Here is a 26546-nt window from a genome sequence, read left to right on the forward strand (position 1 = left end):
TTAGTTAATGTTGTGACCTGCAGTGATGTGAAGCTAAAACGGTCTTTTCTGTAAAAAATTATAAATTTACAATAATTTTAATATAAAACTTATCATAACCTTTCACTAACTAGATAGATTTTTTAAGTTTATTAATAAAAAAATCATTGAATTTAAGTCTACGAAGTGCTTTATTAAAATATAGTATAAAATATCTACATATTTGCTTATGGAACATACCGAGCCCTAACCACCAAAAGGATGTAAGCGACATTTTTTTTAAATTTTTTTATGCAGAAATGCATCTAGATGCTCTCAAAACATTTCTGCATCAAATTAAATTTTGTAAACCATGGCGCTTACGTCTTTTTGGCGGTTAGTGCCACATATTGAATTTTTTAACAAGCTATTAAAACTAGAACAAATAACAACCTGCCCTTAAAATCGTTAAAATCGAATTTCACCTCTATTTATCTTTTCAAAAATTTCACTAGTGAGTATCTCGTACCTTCCGGATGCCGTTTGATAATAGAGTGCATCCTGAATAATATTTGGATTGTATCCTTCCTTTTGGAGATCAACTTTGCGCAATTTACACGTGCCAGTTAGATCTACTTTAGTTAAAAATCTTATAAACTGTGGTCTAGCATATGTTGGCAGTACTTTTGCTATATCCTGTGTGAAACGTGCAAGGTCTACTTCCCGCTCTGGATCGTATATGGCTGCCATTCCGGCACGTCCTTCCGTGTTTGGTATCGCAACACCATAAACAATTGTATCTTTATAGCTGGCAACATTACTCACTTGGGCCTCCACCTCACTAGTGGATACGTTCTCTCCCTTCCAACGAAATGTGTCGCCCGTGCGATCCATAAAGAAAAGGTAACCTCGTTCATCGGATGTCAACAAATCGCCCGAGAGGAATGCCATATCCCCCTTTTTGAATACGTCATGCGCAATTTTTTTTGTTGAAGCCTTCTCATCGGCATATCCGAGAAATTCCCGAGAAGGATTGCCTTTGATGATTTTGCCAATAAATACTCCACATTCGCCGGCTTCACAACGTTGACACAGTCCATCTTCGCCACGTATGGGCTCACCAGTATCCGGGTCAGCTTTTATTATAGAGATGGGATAAATTTGTGGTATAATACGGGAAATAAAACCAATGGCACCGACAGTATTGTCATTGTTCATAATATTGGCATTACCCTCTGTGGCACCGTAGAACTCGCCGACCTTTGGAATATTAAAGCGTTCGACAAAACGAGGCCAAATTTGCGGCCGCAAGCCGTTGCCAAAGACCATACGAATTTTATGCTTGCGATCGTGCTCACATGGAGGTGTAGCCAGTATGTAACGTGCCATTTCCCCAATGTATTGCGCAATCTAGATATGTGTTGAAAAATAAATTAAGTGGAAATTAAAAAGATTACATAAATATACATAATTAAAAATAAGTACGGTTTCTCAAATTCCCTTCTAGAAACAACCCAAGTCAATGCATAGAGGTGGTCACTGAGGCAGTAAAACAATAACAAGTGCTAGTTAATATTGAATTGCAGCGAAAAGCTTGACTTGTGTGCACTTTGCAGCACTCCTAAACTTTTCTCCGTTGTAATACTGTCAGAAAAGCTTTGCTATATATATTTTCAGTTTTATGACATTTGAAAATGATCTCGTATCGCTTCAGATTAGAGTTTATTTCAAAAATCGTTTACCAAATCCTTTATAATAAAATTTTTTTAGAACTAAAACAAGCGAAGAAGACTTAATGAGAGACATGCGTTGCTCCCTACAAGAACAAATTTGAAAGAACCGCTCCGAGCTTTTAGAGGCCAAACGAGCTTTTTGACAATGCGACTTTGTGTCGTGCAAATTTTTCTATCTGACGTCGGAAAGGGTAAAGGGACACCGTACGGTGACCATATTTATGACATAAAAATGAGAGACAAAAAACCTCATTTAATTTTATTATAGTTATTAAAAACGCAAAATTTTTCTTACCGTGCAATTAAAGCGAACGCAGTCAGCAAAGTAACCAGATGCTGAGAACTTCTTTCGGATGGCGACGGTTGAGCCAAACAGCAACGCTTGTCCCATACTCATAACACCGCCAGCTGTGTGGTATAGTGGCAGAGGAGTATAATATATATCTTTATTCTTAAAATATAGTGCATAGTGAATACCAGCAGCAATAAATATGTATCTGGAAATAAGAAAAGCGTATATGTATACATATGCTTGCTAGCTAGGCTAGGCTAGGTCGGGAAAAATGTTTGTAATTAAAATTATTTCGAATGAAAAGGAATATTTGAGTACTATTTCTATGATCGTTATTGAATTACTAAATTTTTCAGTTTCTAACTGACTTAACTTTTGACTTATGCATTTTACCAAAATCCCTATAAGGGAATTTAGCTACCACTCAAGTGTGGGTAATTACAAACTTTTTTCTTCTGAATAGGGAAAGAGCCAATCTAAAGCTTACATTAGTGGTGACATACCATAACGCCATAGCGATAACGGTGACCACATTAACTATCATCGATTATAGGTACCATAACCACAAACAGCTGATTTTTCGTAGTCAACAATGTCGGTGTTGCCAGACGCGGAACAAGATGCGGAAAATGTGTAATATCGTCGTAGGATACTTGCGCAGAACTTTTTTCGCTATCACTAAATTAACACTAAATTCTGAAACCCCAAGAGCAGATTACAATAAAATATGTACATCAAATTAAAGGTAATAACTTTTGCCTTCTTAATAATATACACTTATTTTTTAGTATTTTTGGTTTAAAAATAAAATAAAGCATATAAATTATGGACATCAGCAGAAAGATAAATTAATTGTCTTTATTTTGACATCGTTAGTTTTTGAATCGGTTATATAGTTCATAAGATATTAATATTTCAAAAATCAAAAACAAATTATTTTTTACCTTTTATTTATATCTCCGAGATATTTTTGCGCTAAATAATTTTGGTACAGTTGAAGTCAGCGTGAGAAGTTCTATCGAGCTACACTTTTCGTTTTTGCATAGCTAAATGGTTCACTTTCTACACTTATGCCAATACTTTGGCTGTGGACAATATTTTTTTTTTTTAGAACGTCTGGCAACACGCACTTCAGATATCAGCTGATATGGTTATGGCGTAAAACCAAAATTCAATTGGTCTCTATGGCTATGGCGTTATGGTGTTACACCACTAACAAACGAGGTTGGTTGGAACATCTGTTTTTTATGGTAATGGTTATGTCACCACTAATTTAAGCTTAATGAACACATTTATGTGCATATATTGGTATGTATTTTCCACCAGAGAAAATTTAAATTGGATTCCAAATCACACTTAATTGTGAAAATCTTCACATCACATACAAATGAAAGTGATATTGAATTGGCTGATATGTGAACACCTACATACCACATACCTACATATGTAGGTATGTTATCAAATGACTTAAATTTTTCATATCATACAAACCTTGAATGAGAAATTACTGCTGCCTTCGGCAAACCCGTGGTGCCAGAGGTGTAAATATACATCAGCTTATCGTGGTGATTTGGATGTTGAGTAGAGTTGAAGGGTTGCGCTTTGTCATTTGCGGATGAGTGTAGTAGAGTTGCTAGGTCTTCGGCTGAGTTGCGCACTGGTTTATTAATTTCATTATTGAATTGAAATAATTTCGCTGGAATATCACTCGCAATATTTGCAATCGTATCATAGAAATCCTCGCCATATATGAGCGCAGCACATTTAGCCACCGTGATGCTGTGAAGCAACGACGGCCCCTTTAGGTTGGTGTTAATAAGGGCGGTTATAATACCACACTTAGAGAGACCCAACCAAATGCCAACATATTCAGCGCGATTCTCCAACATGAGGCCAACAACGTCACCCTTTTTATAGCCGTGACTGTGGAAGATTTCAGCGATACGATTGGAAAATTCACTCAGTTGCAGAAATGTCCATGACTGTGTTTCACTGATTATGGCCACCTTATCAGGATGAGTCTCCGCATTCCTTTGAAATATATCACCTATCGATAGGTTCTTGCGTTCATACTGCTTTATGAGTAGAAGCAGTCTTATATAAGACCACAACGCCCTTAAAAAAAAAAATGAAGCGAAAACGAAGAATTAATTACTTGTGTAAAATGTATGTAAATTTAAAAACAGAAAACAATTATTTTTTAATAACTCACTTAGTATCACGCTTTGTTGTTACGGTAGCAATGTAGAACCAACGCCATCCTAAGACCACCAACATAACGGCAAATATGGCAGCGAACACTGCGGGCACGCCACACATCCAGCCAAAGAAATACCAAAGAAGCGCAACGAATGTTGCTGCGATGCTTATTGTGAGCACTAAAATAATTTCGTGTTGGGACTTGGCCTGCGTTCTGACAGCGGTTTGTTGCTGTGCTTTAGAATTCATACAGCCGTCTTTCTTGATGCCATTACTGCATCTCGCCGATGCGTGGTCATCACCAATTTGGCTGGGCTGGTCCCTATCAACATCAATGGTAGTATGAGCTCCATCTTTGCTGTTTTCAGTTCTTTTAGGACTGCTTGGTTCTTCGCCAAGACAAGGACCTTGGTACCCCTCAATAGACTGTTGGTAATAGAAATAGATAAAAGGAAAGAAGAACTTTTAGTTCATACAATTTTTTATCATGTGTATTCCAATTTTTATACCTTTCATGAGCATGAAATGGTATTATAACTTTGGTCCGATGTTTGTAAGTACCAGAACAAAAAGAGATAGACCCATGAAAATGTATACTTATATGATCAGAACGTCGAGCTGAGTTGATTTAGCCATGTCCGTCTGTCCGTCTGTCCGTCTGTCCGTCTGTCCGTCTGTCCGTCTGTCTGTCTGTTTGTATGCAATCTAGTCTCTCAGTTTTCGAGGTATCCGGATGAAATTTGGTAGGTGGGTGTATTTTTTATAATGTATTAATCATTTGTCGGAACCGGAAGAATCGGACCACTATAACATATAGCTCCCATACAACTGATTGTTCAGATATAAGATTTTTCATTATAACTTCGCCATTTATGCAGCTACGAACATGAAATTTTGCATTACTTGCACCCATTATCAACAGAATACTTATAGTGAAAATTACAAAGATCGGGTCACTATAACCTATAGCTCCCATACAACGGATTGTTCAGATATAAAATTTTGCGTTATAACTCCTCCATTTATATAGCTAGGAACATGAAATTCCGCACTGTTTTCAATAATTATCTACAGAAAACTTACCGCGAAAATTAAAAAGATCGGGTAACTATAACCTATAGCTCCCATACAACTGATTGTTCAGATATGAGATTTTTCGTTATAATTCATCCATTTATGTAGCTAGGACCATGAAATTTCGCGCTGTTTTCACTCATTATCAACAGAAGACTTACCTCGAAAATAATAAAGATCGGGTCACTATAACCTGCAGCCCCCATACAACTGATTGTTCAGATATGAGGTCTTTTATCATAACTCCTCCATTTATGCAGCTACGAACATGAAATTTCGCACCATTTTCACTCATTATTAACAGAATACTTACAGTGAAAATAACAAGGATCGGATGACTACAACATATATCTTCCATACATCTGATTGTTCAGATATGGGATTTTACTGTAAAACTTCTTTATTTGAATAGCTAAAAGCGATAAATTTCGTAAGATATTTTATAAATAATAATACAAAGTCTACTGTGAAAATCGTCAAAATCTATGCTGTATAAGCTTTATCTCCTATAGCACTGATTGTTCAGATACCAGTTTTTGCGATATATCTTCTTTATGTAGGAAACTAAACCCAATAAATTGTGTTACCGGTTTACATACCGATCACATAGCAGTGAAAATCACTTAGATTGGTGCTAATATAAGGTATATCTTCAATACCTCTGATTGTTCAGATGCGATTTTTTATATAGGTATGGAACTCCTCTATCGATGTATGCAGATGTATTCAAAAGCAGTAATCTGTCAAAGTAAAATTTGTAGATGTTCATGAAAGGTATGAAGCCTTCGGCATAGCCGAAGACAGCGCTGCTCTTACTTGTTTTAATCTAAAATGGCGACGCTGGAAAAGTAATAAAACCCCAAAAAAAAAATGTTTCAAAAAATAAAAAAACTATAAAACGAGCCCAAAGGTCATGTTGCACTTTTAAAGTTTATTTATATTTTGTGCCCGTTTTATAGTTTTTTTTTATTTATTTTTTTTTTAATTTTGTGGGTTTTATTACTTTACCAGCGTCGCCATTTTAGATATATAATAACTTTAATAAGATGGCTTACTGCCAAAAATATTTTTTTTAGAGTTGCCACCTGTTTGAGAATTTTAATTAAATTTAATTTATAAGATAAATTGAATATGTATTGCAATGTGGGTATCAAACTGAACAGGTTTCGGAAATTTTACTGCCGAAAATATTTTTAGGGAGGGTTGCTACCTGCTTGAAAAATTTGATTGTATTAAATTGATAAAATAAATGAAATCTATATCTATACTTATAATAAAATTGTAACAGGCCAATGTCTGTACCATATGGATATTAAAGTAAAATTAATATGGTGGGTTTTTATTAGGCCTACAGAAGCCAAATAAACAATTTTTGACTCTACGTCTGTCTGTAAATTTGTACGCGCATCTCTCGAAAACATGGAATTGAATGCAGTTTTCACCGATGTTTCGCTAGAGCTGAAATATTTTTGTAGAAGGTTGCCATCTATTTGAAAACTCTAATTTAATTTAATTGATAGTATAAATTAAATATTGCAATATTGGCATCAAACTAAAGAGGGTAGGAAATTTTAATGCCAAAAATATATTTAGGGGAGATGCCAGCTGCTTAAAAAATTGTATTCTTTTAAATTTGTAAAATGAATGAAATATTTCAATACGGACATTAAACTTTAAGAATGTCAAAACAGTGCAACAACTGTTCAATTGCAAGTTTTTACTAGGTTTGTGTTCAGTAACTTTTTCTGCTAGTTTTCTCCTCTTCTCAATTTTACGCTCTATTTTACTGTTACGCTCTCGCTGCAATCCTTTACTGGAGAAGTTACTATACAACCCTAATGTATCTCACTAAACTACTGAACGGCTGCACCCAGGGTCGGCGAAACGCCCTGTGTCCGGGTGGGTAGTTCTGCTGGTAGCAAGAGTATACACGTACAGAAAATAAGTTGTCGATGTAATTGAGAAGGTTTACCGGTTTCGTTAGAAAAACTTATTTGGGGTATTCACAACGGTGTCGTAATTTCGCACCCTGTATATTCAGAAACAAGACCCACACACAATTCGTTTTCGCGCAAAAATTGCACAACATCTTTCACCGATCCTGGATTTTGCTCTTTGCGCTTCAATATGCACAGAGCCATATCTTTATCGCTATTGAGTCTGCATTAGTCAAAATCACCATTATAAAACGAGACGATTTTCCTTAAATCTACTGTCTCACCAAGAAAGATATTTTCTAAAGTTGTATAAAACTTTGGCGATTCAATATCAAAACTACTTGTCAGGGAGCAAATAACTTGGTCAAAGATTTCATGATATATCTTCCGAAAATACTCTTCAGCATTTTCAATTGGACTTATTTTTCTTCCACCCTTCCGCCGCCCCTGACTGCGCCGATTTGGTTCATATTTGGAACATATGCCAGCACCTCGAAAATAAATATTCCGACCAAAAATTTACTCGGTATGTAGCTCGGGATATTCTTAAAATTCTTATATAGACTAAAACGAAAAAAACAACATATCTCTAAAACCAATTACCCTCGGAAACTGAAGCTTAGCACTGATGCGTATATTGCAAGTGCATTGGAAAAGGCGGCGTGGCACCTTCCACACAAACTGAACTTCTCATATAGCTTATCTCTGGAACAGCTAACGCTAAGGTCCTGAAATTCGAAACATATGGCTATCAATACCGTACTTACATATGGCGAAATGGAAAAGGGGGTGTGGGGATGCTTCTCATTCACCTAAACGCGCAAGTAACATTCGATTGTGAACCATTTTCTCCTAGATTTCTAAATCCCATTGAACTACAATACTTTGTTTTTAATTTTTAGTAAAAGTGAAAATTTTGAAGAATTTTTTTTAGTTTTTCACAAAGAATGGAACTTTGATTTTACGAGTTTCGCTATATAAAGATTAATCAAATCATAATTTTTCATATCTGGACTAATATGACTATCTTATGAATACCTGACGTGCTCGAGCAAATTTTTCCCCCTTCTCTGTTTGACCCTTCCGCACCACACCACCCACCATGCGCACCTACAGTGTTAATTCGTGCCGTCTTCTGTCATCGCTATCAATATCTGTTGCGCTCGAGTATCTTCATGTATTCTTTTTTTACATTATTGAAAGCCGGGAGGGTCCCTCACCGATGCAATCTCTTTTCTCTCTTTCTACTCTCAAAATCCAATAAGTCCCCATCATCGCTTCGTGGGCTACCCTACTATTAAGTCGCGTAATTAGCGCCGATAAAGAAAACTTGTCATTTCAATAATTAACTAGAACAGAGCTGCATATTTTTGTATTGGAGTGTTGCGACAAACGTGCTATGAGTGCTTTTTGTTGATTACACTGCGCTGCATTATCAATGCGTAGCCTACGATTTGCCCTTTTGCTAAGAAGCCATTGACTGCGCTAAAGCGAGCAATTTAGCATTTCGAATTATACAAATGCCGAATGCAAATACATACATACACACACACATGTGTGTGTACATATATGTATTAATATACATACAATGCACACTGGTCCCATTTCAATTTTTTTTGCAGAAATTAAACTAATGTAGCCACGAAGTTGAAACTAGGCAAAGTCAATAGTCATAGCTAGAGATAGCAGCGATTAATCATTTGATTAAATTAATCGATTATTTTTGTCCAATTTACGACTTAGTTATATCGTAGTTTGGTTTTTCATTAATTGATTATTATTCGATTTATTGTAAAATAATCGTAAAAATAATTTGAAGAAGTATGAATTCTGTTGTTGTCTAAAATCCATACATCGAGCATTCTGTTTCGTTAGCTGCATCAACTTTTCTCGACCCGAGTCTCAAAAAATGTCATTTTAAAAATTCGTTAGTATTTATGGGCTTCAATAATAGTTCTTGCGAAAGGAAATAGTGTGCGCAGAAGATCTTATGGAAACAGGTAGCAAGTCGTCACTAGAATCAGTAGAAAATTAGTTCGATATTTGGGTCTCCCACAATATGAAATAAGTTTTTATTTAAATTGTCAAGTCCTAGAACTAAAATGGAATACCACCGTCGCACAGTGGTCGGACAAGCCATGTTTTATGCGAAAAACTAGAAAGGGTGTTACGATTATAATAACACTGCGTGACCGTAGTAAATACTGTTGTAATGCTGAATCCGAATATGTCATAAAATGTATAGTTTGAGAGTTGAGAGCTATCAAATCAACTGCCAATTTCTCTAAAATTAAGAAAATCTTTTTGAAAATGCCACTAATTACGTGTTTTGACATGCTGATCCTCTCAAATTAAAACCTTGAGAGTTGACAGCTGTCAAATGGACTGTGAATTTTTCTAAAAATAAAACAATGTTTTTCAAAACGCCACGCCTCAAGTTAAAACCTTATGAGTTTATGACTGTCGAAGGGGCTATCAATTTCTCTATAAATAAGGAAAATTTCCCACGGATTAAACGTTGTATGTTTTATGGCTCACTGTTGGTTGACAACTGTTAAATTAACTGTCATTTTCAGCTGAGTAATACAAAATGTTTGTTTAGCATAATTTTGTTTATTATATACGAGGAAACATATCGAAAATGAATTTATGATCAAAATATGAAATAATAACTGTAAATATATTTATAAATTAGGGATAGTTGGCGCCGTCTGCTATATGTTCAGCCCAAAGAATTTCATCTAGGCCCAACAGTTTTTGTTTAAAATTTTTTATTTTATACGAAGTTCGTCATTTCTCAGTTTTTTGATTTTTAAACAAAATTCTTTAGGTATGAATCTTTGGAAATTTCGGGCGCCATATTGGATTTGGTATTTTGAGTTTTCAAAAACTTGTTTGAAATATGTAATTAGCGCACTTAGGAACCTCTAAATACCAAATTTCATGAAAATTCAGTAATTCTTGGACACTATATTGGATTTGTTATTGGATTTTTGAAAATTTACTTCAGTTTTGTTGAGACACATCTTATAAATGATATGATGCTAAATATAGAATAAATTACATACATTTTTAATATTTTAATTCACTTTATGTTATTTGAAAAAGCTGCTTAAGTTGGTCTAGTGAAATAAAAATGGCCACAACTCTTTTTGGCGCGAATATGCGGCTTTTTTCGTAGATCTTTAAAGGGACCTCTGCATTAGTTTTTAGTAAAGGAACGAAGATCCTATTCGGTCCTACAAATTAGTTAAATCGTTTTGAAGAAAAGATTTCTTGAAAAATAAGCCGTGTTATTAAGGTGTTGATAATTTAGCAACCAAGACTTATTATGTAATATTTCATATGAAGTCATTATTTTCCATGTTTAAGAAGTAAGACTAAACCAGGAATTACTGTTATAATTGAAAGATTCCATAAAAAAACTGTTAAGGAAGTTATCAATTCATAACTGTTAGAACGTGCAACGATAGTAGCCGTAGAATTAAACGGATTTAATGGCTTTCTTAACAGATATGATTGAAAGTACTAATCAGTTTTGAGTTCGTTGGGCATTTTAAAATTTAATTAATTTAATTTTTTTTTTTTCGTAAGACATGGTTTCTCCGACCACTGTGCGAAATGAGAACTGTTTACCCAAAACTTTACGGACTTTCGAAAAAATACTACCATTTAGTTGTTACCTCGGTGCCTGCGCTAGGGTTCCCAACCGTACTATAAAATATAGTTTTATACTTTTTGTTCGGTCGGCGTAATATATACTGTTAGAAACTATAAATACAAGAAAAAATTAGTACTAACATGCAATACTAAAATAACACTGTTAAAAGAAATATTCTTTAAAGTAAAAGGTCGTAGTGAGCTTATTATCAAAAATAGCAACATATTGCTAAAAATAATGAGAACGAATTACCAAATACACTTAAAATTATTTCATTTTTTTAAAACAAAGTGACAACTAAGAAAGAAATACGAAGTATGTATACTAGGGCGGAGTAATTTACTTTCGAAAAAGTGTACGGCATATTCGAATTCTACATTCGATCCTAAAAAATGGTGAACAACCTACATAGACGTATACCAAAATGACGTTTGATCCTCCCCATTTTTAATAGAATAATTAGTGTATTATAATTTTTTCTGAACGAAATTAGTTTTCCGTTTACAAAAATGTGTGTGTTTCTTCTTTCAATATACTGCTGCTTCGTTTGAAAATTGAGAGTGTCAAACGTCATTTTTGGTATATTGTTCGCTAGTAATTTTTGCTCAGAATTAATTCTTAGAATTTTAATTTGCTGTGTCTTCGCAAACCGCGCTTTTAATTTTTCTTTTAGATAAAATACTCCATATATTTGCAAAAATATATTACATTTTTTCAGATTTTTTTTAAATGTACTATAAGTATCTTAGAAAGCTTAGAAGCTGGTGCTACAGCCTCCGAGAAACGCAACCGCTTAACAACCAAACGCTTCTCAAAACTTTGGCTTTTGTAAACTTGGTTAAATAATAAATAATTATCATCGCTATATAAATAATATCTTACGAACAAATTTAAAAATCTTAATATAAATTACGGCAAATAAAGTCTAATGAAATTCTCCAAAAACCATATATACATCACTTTCCGATAGAACTCATAGTTTCTGACAAATTAATTAATCATTCCAGCTTTTTTTTATTTTTTAATGAAAAAAATCAAACTTTAACAGAAGAAAAATTAAAATAATAACAGGTTCTGTGCTAAACTTTTGCATGTGTACTAAAACTTGTTCTGTTAGAAAAAAAACTTCAACTTACTGATGAAGAAAATCGATGGATAAATACGAAATAATGAGTGATCAAATGAAAATGCGCAAAGATTTCTTGTATGAAATATAAGCAGAGAAGCGTATGAGTAACTTAATTTCCTGCTCATTTTTCCTACTTATTTATCAAAGCAATTTTGTTTTTATTAAGCGTTTTGCTAATTTTTCCGAAAACCAAATTCAATTCCGCATCAGTTTTGCGGTCTTTCGAAATCCCAATGTGGTACATTTCAGAAAGACTGAACTCTATATTGAGTGAAAAAAGGCTATAACTTATATATAAATAGGCAATCATGTTTCCTTTACATCCCTTTTAAGATGTATGTATGTATGTACATGAAATAGATTAAGGATCGGTTGTTCAATGTCTGGTTATCACCAGTGTGTGGACTCTAAAATTTTTTTAGTGGTAGATAAGCCTTAAAAATTGTGATAGATTCCAAAACATTGTGGTAGATTTACATATACATAATTATGTATGCATTAGGGTGGGTCGATTTGTGTGGCAGATGACCATGAACGTATAGCATAAAAGGACTCTATGTGTTATTCTAAGAAAATTTGCCGAAGTTTGAAGTTTGCCCAATCGCGAGAATAGGTTTCTTAGCATTTTGTGTAGTGTCGTACAGTAATGATGGAATTTTGTATAAAAACATGCTACAAGGGGTTTTTTGATATGAGGAGTCCATTTCTGCACTTAGATATCTTTTTCTTAAAACTCCCACCAGAGGGCCCAACAGTGAACATTTTGACATTTTCTTCGAAACCAGTTGTCGCAATTTGGCAAACTCCAAACTGAGTTTATTTGCTTTGAATTACACGTAGAGTCCTCCTATGCTATACTCGCATAATAAAAAAAAATGTGTTTCGCCCTAGTATATATGTAATAAAATATTTAATTTTTTTAAATATTTTGTTAGTCTATAAAAGATAAAATACTTTCTCGTATATGCACAGATCCCTGCAGGAAATCAAGCTGGATCAGAACCTGCGCCGAGCTAGCCTGAAAAGGGACGGTACTGGTTCTTCATCTATCCCAACTGCTTTCAACTGTTTTTTTTTTTTTTACATGGCGATGTCCTACGAAGTGACAATTTTCACCGTCTGCAGAACTTTTGAACTTGTTCTGAGCTGGCTCTGGCTTTGTTGGTTTTAAGACAGTTCATATAACAACAGTTCCAACATAGCTCAAAAAGAGTCACCTTCGGGGTAGAACAAATGTGGATGCGATTATCGATTATATTTTTTGTTGTTTGTATGAAATATTTTATTTTAATCAGCATTTTTCTTTTAATCAAAATATGTTGAAATAAAAGTGAAAAAAAATTTTTCCAGAACCCGCTCCCCCCTTCCCCCCCGAAAAAAATCCTGGCTACGGCCCTGATTTTAACTACATTTTATACAACAAAAGCTAAGCTAAGACCAGTCATCGAAAACGGATCTCGTCCATAGAAGCATCCATTTTTGGCTGAACTTTGAATGTGATTAATAGATTGGCGAGTCATCTTCTTTAATTTCCGTTTTACATTGCATATTATTTATTTTATGTACACACCAGAGTCTTTCCCTTCAACTCTACAATAAAAATTTAATAAATTTTCCAGAAGGTGGGTCTACTAAAGGAAGAATAGAAGCTGAACTCGCAGTTCCTCGCAACTGGAACTATTTGAGATATGACACGCATATTTTGTGTTTACATGTCCTACGTAATTTAGCTCGCTTCCTAGGCCATTTTTATATATCCGTTTTTAAAGTAAGCACTCGAAAAATTGTATACTATTATGTAGAATTTCAAACTAAACTATTTAATTTATTTCAAAAGATTTATAAAAATTTAAAGCAATGCTTGACCACAGATATATTCAAAAACTGCTCGTCAACCAGATTGGCTTTTTACATATGCGCACAAGTGGAAAAATTAATTCAAATTACTCGCGACAAAATCAAAATTTGTTCTTACAAATTTATTTTTTCGTATTGTTCCTACTTTAAGCCCACGTGAGTAGTCCACGTGCAAACAGCGTTATGTGATTCTATAACAGAAAGCCATAATATGAAAAAAAGCGGCTACGACAACAAGTAACCTTTAAATTGAATCCTTTTTATTATTACCTGAAAATTTGGATGAATAAGAGCCTTATAAAATTGTAACATAACATAACATGTTATAACATTAACAGTCAATACGACCTAAAGCAGTTTTCTAAATTCATCAGAAGATGGATAGTTTTGAAAGTTTATAAATAAGTGTGATAGCGACTTTTGGAAGAACAGTTAACGTTTGATGCTATTTTTTCCGAATATAAAAAGATTTTGCACTGTGTTGTTAGTGGACATGAAACTACTTAAAATACTGGTACGTAATCCTCCAAAAACTAAAAATCGAAAAAATTTTACATAGCGCTCTTTGCAAGTGGACTACTCATGTCATGATTGCAAATATGCTTTTTTATCAAAAATTCTTTTTGGCTTGGGTTAGTTGGATATTTGGCTATGTAGTATGTAGTAACGGAAACAACCCACATAAGGCATATACTCCGCGATAACGCGTACATATGTAGGTGTATTCTACATACCTTTTGTTTTATATTGCATAGTTTTTATATTATAGGTACTAGCAGACCCGCCGAACTTCGTGTTGCCTAAAATTAATTTTTTTACTGAAATATTTTGGTCCAACATTTTCAACAACCATTCACGTTTACGATATCCAGTGATACATTTATCTGCACGACAGCAATTCATTTTTATATGTAAGGATTTTTTTCGAATGGTGGCAACCCTATTAAATTTTTTTTTGTGTATTAAATTTGTTAATACATTCTCAGTGAAATAGCATTATAGCGGCTTACTTAAAATTAATTTTTGTTTTTGATATTGATATTTCAGATATGCACCTAGAAAGAAATAAAGCAAATCAGTTGGGCCGGTCTTGAGTTATGCGATAACACACGTATTCAAAGTTTGTAATTAGTTATTAGGCAAAAAAAAAAACAAATAGCCCGTACACAATGAAAACGACGAGCCACGGACCACAGCTGTCAAATTATTTTAACACTTATTCTTATAGGCAATTATTTTGGCGACGACAGGGCTACGCGACGACTGTGGTTGTGACCAGATTAGACCTATTTATATTTTTCTAGTGACAGATAGGGTTCTTCCTCTTCTTTTATATCAAACGCATACAAATTCATGATGTTGCTTCTGCGTCAAAAAAAAAAATCATTTCGCCATCGACAAAGCGTTTAGATAATGAAGATAACAAATTAGAAGCTGTGGTCCGTAGCTCATCGGTTTCAATGTCGTTTCAGTACTAAAAGTTGCAGTTTATCACTGCAGTTACTTCGAACGGCTCCGTACACATGCAGGGTTGCATTTTTAGCTTCATCATTGCGATTTCTGTGTGCGTTGGATATATTTTATTAGAAATTATATGCCATTTTGCCAAAATATTAAAAAAAGAAATCGAGTTTCTGCCAAAAAATTTGGTTTTGTGACCATTGTGCAATATATGAATTTAGATAGGAATTTATATATTTACATATGTACATATGTATAAAGATCTATATGTATGAAATATTTTTACGGGTTCTTTGTTGGATGCCGCTGCAGAGTTGTAAGTATTGAGTTAAGCTAAAATTCAAAGGCTCTATTGTAAATATTAGCACCTAATAACAACAACAAAACACAAACAAAATTAATGAACATGATCTTAATTATAGTATATTAGCCAGTTTTATTACAATTTTTTTTTTAACTGGGAATAAAACTTCAGTGCGAGGTATTTCGTGTGGATATTGACATGATAATGCCGCTTGTGTTGGTTTGTTTTTGTACTCTGAACTCAATGTTTTTTCACTGAACTGGTTATTTAAGAAAAATATACACACAAGGCGATAGCAAGTAAAAGAGCATAACTCAAACTAGGAGGTGTGAAAAATCGCGGGCACTGCCAGTAATTGCAAGAAAAGCATAACTAAATTAAGGGCAGTTCAAACATGATTTTGTTTTTTTTTTTAACTTTTATCGTTACTTTGCAAAAGAATACAAGCAGAAATTATAGAAAAAACTATATTTTAAGATAAGCAGATTTAGCGAAGAATGCGTAAAATATAATATATATACGTTTGAATGTAGTATTGCGGAAACTTGTTTGGTACATCTTTTATAATAGCTAAATGGCAAGGTAGATAGTGTACATATGTATGTATGCACATATGGATATATAAGTGTGCACATGTATGTGTAACATGCTCATGAACTGAACAACTTCGGATATGTGGCATACAACAATTAACTTCAGGCATACAGAAATGCAAACTTTGGTCAGCATATAACAATATGCAGGCATAAATATGTATACAGTAAGTAGATATGTACATATGTATGTGGACGCTTGCATATGCATGTACATATATATGTAAGCAAGATTGTACAAACAATCATTTTAAGTGGGACACCACAAAATTCGCCTTCAGCCATAATATGAACGTATGTATGTATGTAGTTCCTATCATTTCCACATACAAGCATAAATGCATAAACTAACAAACAATCACTTTAGAGCATATATTGGTGCTTTAACGGCTAATTGAATCACTGTAAACATGCATACATACATAAGTATGTATGTAAATTGCATATAATTGGGGCTTACTTTTCCATTGACGGTATCCACTTCATCTGCCGCAATCACAATGCACGCTGCCTCTATCGATGTAGTAGTACTCATGATGCTAGTTGCAATTGGCCGCTTATTAGTTTATGTTAATTTACCAACATTTAAAATATTTTATTAGCGATTAAACTTTTAACTCTATGTCTCATTAAACTCACTCATTAAAGCTTTTGTCGCATTGCTCATTTAATCTAATACCGGCTTTTAATATGTAATTGTAACACACATTAAAGAAGAACTCATTTTCTATTGTTTTCTGAATAAAAACTTAAAACAAAGCTTAAATTTAAACTGGGCTTGTAGCTGAAAGCGAAACACTGGTAACACTACTCAGATGCTGTAGGTACATATGTATCTCCATTCGAAGGTCCGCTTTGCACGATTTCACTTTTTGCTCTGTCACAGATTACACGCCATTTGTGGTGTAAACTCACAATATTCACTTCCATTCACAGCCGCGTTCACCGATGCATTGAAGCTAGCCGATCTACAGCTGAGCCAACAGTGCGGTTTGTGATTTCAAATTACATATGTATGTATGTATGTAAATACAAACACATACTCCAGTGGCTATTCAACCGTTAGTCACAACTCAATAAAGCGAATAGCTTTTGCCATACAAGATCGGCACGTTGAGTTCCGCAACATAAAAGCACTTTGGTAAACTAGTACTTGTTACTTGCAACATATGTGCATACATATATGCTCGTAGTAGGGTGAGCGGTTGACTGATGATATTTAAAAAAAAAAAACGGACAATATTCTTTTTTATACTCAAAGACGTTTTCTTAGTTAGCGAATTAGGGTTTTTGTCATTTGTACATAAATGTGTACATACATGGTGGTGGTGGAGGTGGCGCTGGAATCGAGTTATTACTACAAATCGTATTTATTGTCCGATTTCGGTCATATTTTGACGTAGAATACGTCTTAAGTTGCGATTATTTTTAGAGCTTCACAAAAACGCTTATTGAACGAGAAATAATGAAGTGATTTCAAAGAAAATTTTGGCGTTTCAGAGATAAAATTCCAAACCTGTCGATAGACTCAACATCATGTTGGCTAATTTTGGGGTCAATTTAGAGCCATTAAAGTGCTCTAGGAACTTATGACTTGCAGCTTAACTTTCATTTTGGGGATGTAGGCTATTTGGAGGAATAGAAATATTACTGCGTAGAAATTTCATATAGATTCAACAAACATTGAGCATTTTAAGAAAAAAAAATGTTGAAAAAATTTGCTAATTTTTTTATTACCAAAACTCTCAAAAACCGCTCGAATGATTTCCTTTTTGTTTTCTTTAATCAAAAATTCAAGTTTTTTCCTTTCGATTGGTGTATCTGAGCGTTCGTTCGATTTTACAAAATGAGGTATCAAGATAGAGGGCTCAAAAAGTGCTTACGACACATAACGTAAACTACTGTATTCGCAAAAATAGCTTACTCCACGCTGTTTTGAGCATATATATAATAGAAAAACACAACTTCATCAAAACTTAAAGTTAAAACAAGTAAGAAAGTCTAAGTTCGGGCGGAGCCGAACATTAAATACCCGGCGCAAGTATTAAATATATGTTTTCCACCTTTCCGAAAGCTACCGCTACATGATAAGCCGGGGTGTATACATTTTAAGTAAATTAGCGTCCTTAAATTTCGAAATATTGCAGTTTCAAGCATATCTGAAATTTACCGTTATATGAAAAGCGGCCTCAATTTTGTTCCGATTTCAACAATTTTCAACGGTTTGCTTTTATGTGGCAAGCCCAATAACCATACCGAGCTTGGTACAAATTGCTAGAACGGTTAGCGAGATACATATATGTGATCACAAGTGGGCGGTGCTACGCCCATTTTCCAAAATTTTGTCATAAACGTATTTCTTGGTAAAGAATTGTTGCAATCATCAATTTTGAATAAATTAGCTTCAATATTTACTGATTTATCGAAGATTTTGTATTTCTCGAAATTACCGTTATATGGAATGTGGGCGTGGTTATTGTCCGATTTTAGAAATTTTCGGCCAGTTGGTATGCTGTACCAGGACCAACAACTGTGCCAAGTTTGGAAGAAATTGGTGTAGCGGTTACCAAGATATACACATGTAACCATAAGTGGGCGTGGCTACGCCCATTTGCCAAAATTTTGTAATATTCTTATTTTTCGTCTAAAACTCATTGCAAATATAAATTTTGAGTGAATTATCTTCAGTAGTTACTAAAATATCGCAGTTTTCGTTTTTCTGAAAATTACCGTTATATGGGAGGTAGGCGTGGTTATTATCCGATTTCGCCCATTTTCAATACCATCCGTCCCACGCCCAAAAGAAGTTCACGTACCAAGTTTCGTTAAGATATCTCAATTTTTACTCGAGTTATCGTGTGCACAGACGGACGGACGGACGGACGGACGGACAGACAGTCACCGCTTAATCGATTTCTCTTTTCATTCTGATCATTTATGTATACATTTGTCTATATCTATCTCGATTCGTTTTGCCTGTTACAAACAACCGTTATGTGAACAAAGTTATAATACCCTTGTGCACAAGTGCGCTCGGGTATAAAAAGCTCTGAAGCTAAATATTCAACAGTTCATCCTTGCGATGAGCGGTCTACACAAGCGAATCATCGCCAGCGATCTATTGGGGACAGCAAGTTACGCCTAAAAGTGGTAGTAATTGGAATGGCTGCACCTATATATGTACAATGTTTTTAAGGAATATTTTGATCGAAAAAACTAAAGAGACCTTTTTTGTAGAGCGCAAAATTTTGTATTAGAATATGTGTTTGTCAAAGTTAGAGGCCCATTTATTTTGGAGATAAAAAATTAAATGCAAAAAGTAAAAAAATCCCATGTTATTTAAATGGGAAAAGTAACATGATTTTGGCACGATTTAAATTGAAAATTAAGAGCTTATTTAGATTGGATATTTTTTTTAGGACAAAAACTAGAAACAATCAATTCGAATTAGTCCATCAGTTTATTGAAATACATGTGTATCACAATGTCAGGCGAAAGATATTTAAGAAGATTTTAGTTTGAAAAGGAATTTCAAAAATGAGTAGTTCAAACCTTAGCTTGTAGACCTTAGCTTGTAGATGTATTATAGAGTTTAATTTTTTTGATTAAAAACTTTTTTCATCGGTATAGGGTGAGTTGAAATTCGACGAAAATAAAAACATGCACTATGCGACACTGCTCTTCACTCAGAAACGGTTGCATAGTTTTGATGAAATATGGCTCTCGGATCTATTATAACTCTGACTAACATTTGAAGTATTTTTTAAGTTTTTGTAATTCAATTTAGGGCGTTTTAGCGCCACGCGGTTTCACTAGTTTCATTTATTTCATCAATTTAATTGAGTTGCAATTTTTAATTAGGTGCCATCTCAAAAATATTTTCAACAGTTATATTTCTTAAGCTTCTTTAAGTTGATACCCACATTGTCAATTTTATTTATCTTACCAATTTAACTGGGTTCAAATATGTAAATAGGTGGCAACCCTTCCAAAATTATTTCCAACAGTAATCTTTCTTAAACCTCATTCATCTGATACCCAAATTGTAATATTTCATTTATTTAGCCAATTTAATTGAATTTCAAATTTTCAAATAAGTGACAATCCTCCAAAGTTTTGGATTATAAATTCTCCCGGTATTACACCGAAAAATCATGAAAAAAATGAGTCAAATATATTAAGTCGTTCTTCAGTTTTGGGGCCTGTTACAAACGAACACAAAATTTTCATATATAAAGATAGATGGGAGGTGGCACGGCCCCTTTTCTCCATGAGTATGGAATTATTTCATTTGCCTATACCAATTTCCAGTACTCTACCACAAATTTTCAAGAGATATACAACATGAGCATTTTAGTTAGTACGGGAGGTGCCACGCCCTCTTTTCCGAACTCGAGCAGACTTCGCCCAAAATATCTGCATGATAGCCTGAATACGTCGTATAAATTTGGTGGAATTCGGTGAAGCTCCGTCCGTGTTTTTCAATTAGTTGACCTGTGTTATTATTAAAAAAACAAAAAAACTTTAAAAATATAAATATTCACAAAAAGGTACTATAATCGTATGCAAATTAACTTATTACAAGAACCCAAAATAATAAGCTTCCATTTTCAAACAAAACTAAACTCAACCACAAACAATTCATACCTCCGCAGTTTTCGCAGTAAGTGTGTACATGTATTATCGTTAAAGGTATGCCTTCATTGCAGAACATGTTTATACGAGTGAATGCCGACAACCAAAAAAATCACTGATTTTCTTACTCATTCCACTATCAGTGATATGCGGCACAGTGAGGTATAATTTTGGTGGCGCCTTGGTTGTGTCTTAGGGTACGTTCACACAGAAAGCGGAGCCGAGCCGAGCGAAGCTGTTCCGAGCTAAGTGAAGCTTTCAAATTGTTGTATCTATATGAAAGTGTTCATATAGCAAGCTTTTTCGGAAGCATTTTGGAGCTCGAAGCAAAGAAGTTTTTGATTTTTATACCCGAGCGCACTTGTGCACAAGGGTATTATAACTTTGTTCACATAACGGTTGTTTGTAACAGGCAAAACGAATCGAGATAGATATAGACAAATGTATACATAAATGATCAGGATGAAAAGAGAAATCGATTAAGCGGTGACTGTCTGTCCGTCCGTCCGTCCGTCCGTCCGTCTGTGCACACGATAACTCGAGTAAAAATTAATATATCTTAACTAAACTTGGTACGTGTACTTCTTTCGGGCGTAGGACGGACGGTATTGAAAATGGGAAAAATCGGACAATAACCACGCCTACCTCCCATATAACGGTAATTTTCAGAAATACGAAAACTGCGATATTTTAGTAACTACTGAAGATTATTCACTCAAAATTGATATTTACAATAATTTTTAGACGAAAAATGAGAATATTGTAAATTTTTTAAATATGGGCGTAGCCACGCCCACTTATGGTTACATGTGTATATCTTGGCAACCGCTACACCGATTTCTTCCAAACTTAGCACAGCTATTGGCTTTGGTACAGGATACCAAATGGCCGAAAATTTTTAAAATCGGACAATAACCACGCCCACATCCCATATAACGGTAATTTGGAGAAATACGAAATCTTCGATAAATCAGTAAATATTAAAGCTAACTTATTCAAAATTGATGCTTGCAACAATCCTTTATCAAGAAATACGCTAATGATAAAATTTTGGAAAATGGGCGTGGCCCCGCCCACTTATGAAGACATATATATATATATCGGTAACCGTTCAACCAATTTGCACCAAACTCGGTATTTTTATTGTGCTTGCCACATAAAAGCAAAACGTTGAAAATTATTGAAATCGGACTAAAATTGCGGCCGATTTTTATATAACGGTAAATTTCAGAAATGCTTGAAACTGCAATATTTCGAAATTTAAGGACGCTAATTTACTCAAAATTGATACACCCCGGCTAACCATCTAGCGGTAGGTTTCGGAAAGGTGAAAAAACATTTATTTAATATTTGCGAAGGGTATTTAATGTTCGGCTCCGCCCGAACTTAGACTTTCTTACTTGTTAAATTTCTATTTAATTTTTGAGCTTTATGACGCTGCTGCAAACAAGATATCAAAATATACACACAAAATCAAGTTTTACAACTAAACTTTTGAATAAAATTTACCAAATATTTTTGCTGCTTTTCATTGACGATAATTTGTGTGGTATCTTTCCAGCCGAGTCCATGAGAAAAGCTATTCATTCCGTGTGAACACCAGCAGCTTCACCTTGTTCCATCTTGCTTCTCTCGACGCCGCTCGGCTTTCAGAGTGAACGCACCCTAACTCCACAAACAATCAAAAAAGTCAAATGCGAGCAATACTTAATGAAAAACAAAAGGTGGGGCAGCCAAAACAAAAAAACAAAAAATCAAAAAAAAAATATCATAAATTGGCTGGCAGGATTATGAGAGTATTGCGGTGTCGTTTGTGGCTAGTAAAATGCTTTCATGTGGGGCGTATGAGTAATGAGTAATGAGCATGTGTGTAAGACCGTACTTACATAGGTACATATTTATAAAACAAGCATACCAGTACTTCAGGTAGAGTTGGTAAGAACATTTGTAAATAAGAATAAATACGGCAATAGTAAATGTCGTTGAACATGATTTTGGGACTGATACCCAACCGTAGCACTGGCACAGCTGTGCATATGTACGTATTACATACACACATAAGTATGTATGACCGTTCACATGTGCACGAAGGCATACTCAATTTATTTTCTAAAAGTGATTTTAAATTTAACTAAGCACTGTAATTATGTCACTAAGGCCAGAAATTGATTATCGATTGGTGCATTGACGACGTTATTCTAAAATAAATAAACTGTAAAGACAGTGGATATGCAGGGATGTACTTGGAGAATTATTAAAACTAGTATCGCCCCGTGGTCGAAACTCGACCACCTCACTTTTTCATACATTTTCACTTTGTTTGTACCGTTTTTTAGGTTCATATTATTTGGGGGAGTGATATATTTTCCGTTAAATAATTTTATAATTCATAGGAACAGTAGGAATAGTTTGTATGGGATTTCGTTAGCGTATTAATTATATAAGATAGTACTGATGTTAGTAACACGTATTTGGGAATTTGAAGCAAATCCGACCGTATATGAAACTTTTCGGAACAACTCGACTCCTGTCTTCTAATATTCTTAAAGCAGGGTCTTTTAATTGCCAGATTTAAGCAGAAAAGCATCCTGGAGAGCATAAAAAGTATAAATCATATATCTAAAGTAAAAAAAAAAGCGGGAACGAAGATTTACTTCTCTTGTTCTTCGCTTTCAATCGAAATGGGGAATATAGTCAAAACGAACAAAAGGTAAAAATTTCAATTTTCCACAAATTCATCGATGCTCTAAGCGAGTTTATAATTAAGTCGATGAATTCGAAAACCGTATAGGTTATAATTTGACATTTAGAAGTAAGATAGTCATTTTGTTTAAAGTTCGTCTCTTCATCGACTGAGATTAAAAACCGTACTAGAAACTTAACTGTTTACATACCAAAGCTGATTGCACCAGCGAGAAATGAGGAACAAAATCGTATATGGCCGTGACTTTTACGGTTTTTGATCTCAACAAATAAATAGTGCCACTATAGTTAGTACCACTATACAAGTATATATTTAGATAAATATATGAGAGAAATTACCAAGCAAGTGGTGTTTCCTCTTAGCGTTACAGACTACCAAGAGATTAAAAAAATCTGTTAGTATTTTTCAATAACAGGCCAATCGTTTTTGCCCTGGGAACGGAATTTCGGCTGTGCAAAACGGAATTTGAGAGAAAACTGGTCGGTCGAATTCATACTCCAGTAAGGACTTGCAGGAAAAGGCAAAGCAAATCCGATACAAATGTTATAGATGTGTCATACTATAGGCAGTTCATGTATGACAGTTCAAGAAAAATAGCCAAAAGTGGTCAAAATATCACTTAACTTAATCAGCTGCCCAGAAGTGCCTATATTTACAATCCATTGCTGAATATGTAGGCACACGCTGCATAGCATTAAGTTTTGTGTAAATTTTAGTCAAACAAAATAGGTCAACCATCCTCTACAGTTACCGACGAAACTTCTCTTTTCTTCGTTTATGGTTGATGTCTACGTGAATACGTCAGATCATGGGTATTACTAATTTTCCTGACACATTGGTTTCTTGGGGCCGGATATCTACACACCAGATGACTATACTCCGTATTGATAATCTTATTTATTGAATTCGTAGAACTGCATACATACAGTCAGTCAATAAAGTTTAGGTACAGCGAATTTTTTACAATACGGGCAACTATTTTTTAAATATTTTATTTTTCGCACATTTTTTATAAAAATATGGTTAATTCTACAACAAAACCCCCAAAAAGAAAAGTTCCAAACCTTGTGAAAAATTAAAGAAAATTCTGCAAAATTTCTCTCTAGAAAAAAATTTTAGTATGCAGTTTTTAGCCCATTTAATTTTAGCATAATAAAGTGCAAGTATGAGGAAGCTAGGACTTACCATTGATTTTTGGGAAATTTTTTTGTTGAAGGTGTCGCACATTTTTTCCATATAAAAAAATTATCAAACATTATTTTATATGGAGAAAATGAGCAACACCTTCAACAAAAAAAATTCCTAAAAATCAATGGTAAGTCCTAGCCACCACAAACTTGCACTTTGTTATACTAGAATTGAATGGGCTAAAAAACTGCATACCCAACTTCTTTCTAGAGAGCGTAAATAAAAAGTGCAATATATGAATGAAATTTTGCGGAATTTTCTTTAATTTTGCATAAGGATCGGAACCCTGATTTTTGGGTTTTTTGTTGTAGAATTGACCATATTTTTTATAAAAAATTATCGAAAAATAAAATATTTAAAAAATAGTTGCCCGTATTGTAAAAAATTCGCTGTACCTAAACTTTATTGACTGACTGTACATACAAATGTATGTATATATACGCATGTAGTATGTGCCGATGCTAATAATGCAACAAGGTTAATTATAACATTGATCCAGTCAATAATGCTTATACACATTTGAGTAAACTCGTGCCGTCATGTACATACATATATGGGTCATACCACGTCAAAACGTATGCGGTTCTGCCCAGAAATGGTGGAGACCTATAGCTATTTTTAAAAGGGGAAAAGTTATTTTTTTTTTATATAGATTCGAAAGTTGTTTGGCGCTTATAAAAAAATAAAATTTTTGGTACTGGATCACCATTTACCAACCAGTTTCGAGAACAATTTCCTATTAATCGTTTATGAAAATTTAGATAAGCGACGAAAACCTTAACTTAAGATGATATATGAAGATATGTTTTTGGGGTCACTAAATCCGAATCTGAAGTTAAAGCTTAAACAGATGGCAGCGTTGATCCGGACTAACTCGGACTTAATCCGGATCAACTGCAATTATTTCGCGAGTTGATCCGAATCAACGCTGCCGTCTGTTTATGCTTTTCGATAGGAAACATTAACAAATTGCGGATCCGATATGGCGGCAAAAAAAGTTACAATCGGTTAGATTCACTTACAACTTTACAATCGAGGGATCTTTAGGTCGGTAATTACGAATCTGTAATCAGTGCAGTGTGCAGTGTTCCATGCCTTTTGACTTTCATTTTCATTTTATATGAGTCTTAATAGCTTCTGCGGTTCCAAAGGCGATAATTTTAACATGATACGAATTTTGGGTAAACAAAAACTTGGGCTGAAAATATGCCATATTAATGCTCAAAGTTTGCCCAAAAAATTGACGAATTCAGGTACCTTTTTGAACATTCGGGCGTTGATGTTATATGCGTTTCTGAGACATGGTTTTCTTATTGGCACAATAATGAGTCGGTTTCTGTTAATGGATATGTGTTATTTTGATCAGATAGAGTTGAGCGCGGTGGCGGGGTTGCCATGTTTGTAAAATCTAGTATTTCATGCAAGCTTCATTGTAAATCAGAGGGTAGCAACCCCATCGAGTATCTATTCTTACAAATAACAACAAAATCAAATAAAATCCTCTTAGGTTGTGTTTACAGGCCAAATAAATACATTAATTTTGTTGACTTTGTTGATTATTTGGAAGAACTTACCTTGTCTTTTAACAATATCGTAATAGCCGGTGATTTTAATTCTGCTCTACTCAGCGATGACACTTTCGCATTGGCTATGAGGAATTTGGGGTTGTTTTCCGTGAACTGTTCGATTCCAACTCATTTTACAAATACCAATAGTTCGCTACTTGATGTCTTTTTTGTAAATAATAAGAACAAAGTACTTTTATATGATCAACTCGATCTTTCAAGCTTTTCTAAGCACGATCTTATTTACCTCATTTTT

General features: G+C 34.2%; 1 protein-coding gene across 2 annotated transcripts; it reads right to left on the minus strand.

Moving 5' to 3' along the window:
• Positions 1–314: 314 nt before the first annotated feature.
• LOC118746167 (long-chain fatty acid transport protein 4-like) lies at positions 315–17167 on the minus strand. Of its 2 annotated transcripts, XM_036479969.1 has the most exons (6): positions 16838–17167; positions 16659–16754; positions 4196–4608; positions 3475–4098; positions 1987–2188; positions 427–1368 (listed from the first exon to the last, which is right to left on the minus strand). In XM_036479969.1, exons 2-6 carry the CDS (start codon positions 16731–16733, stop codon positions 427–429), a joined length of 2256 nt encoding a protein of 751 aa, XP_036335862.1. In that variant the 5' UTR covers positions 16734–16754; positions 16838–17167. The 2 variants fall into 2 exon arrangements, with proteins under 2 accessions (XP_036335863.1, XP_036335862.1); XM_036479970.1 differs by having other exon boundaries at positions 315–1368; positions 16659–17167.
• Between the last annotated feature and the right edge of the window lie 9379 nt (positions 17168–26546).

This window comes from Rhagoletis pomonella, unplaced genomic scaffold, assembly GCF_013731165.1.
Source record: "Rhagoletis pomonella isolate Grant_MI unplaced genomic scaffold, Rhpom_1.0 Rhpom_scaffold_00010, whole genome shotgun sequence".
Taxonomy (NCBI): Eukaryota; Metazoa; Arthropoda; class Insecta; order Diptera; family Tephritidae; genus Rhagoletis; species Rhagoletis pomonella.

What these genes read in the sequence shown, in the direction of transcription:
- LOC118746167 (XM_036479970.1), bottom strand. Translation starts at nt 16,733, where the DNA reads ATGAGTACTACTACATCGATAGAGGCAGCGTGCATTGTGATTGCGGCA. An exon ending in TGGATACCGTCAATGGAAAA is followed by an intron (nt 4,609 to 16,658) that starts GTAAGCCCCAAT and finishes TATTACCAACAG; the next exon opens with TCTATTGAGGGGTACCAAGG. An exon ending in ACAACAAAGCGTGATACTAA is followed by an intron (nt 4,099 to 4,195) that starts GTGAGTTATTAA and finishes TTTTTTTTTAAG; the next exon opens with GGCGTTGTGGTCTTATATAA.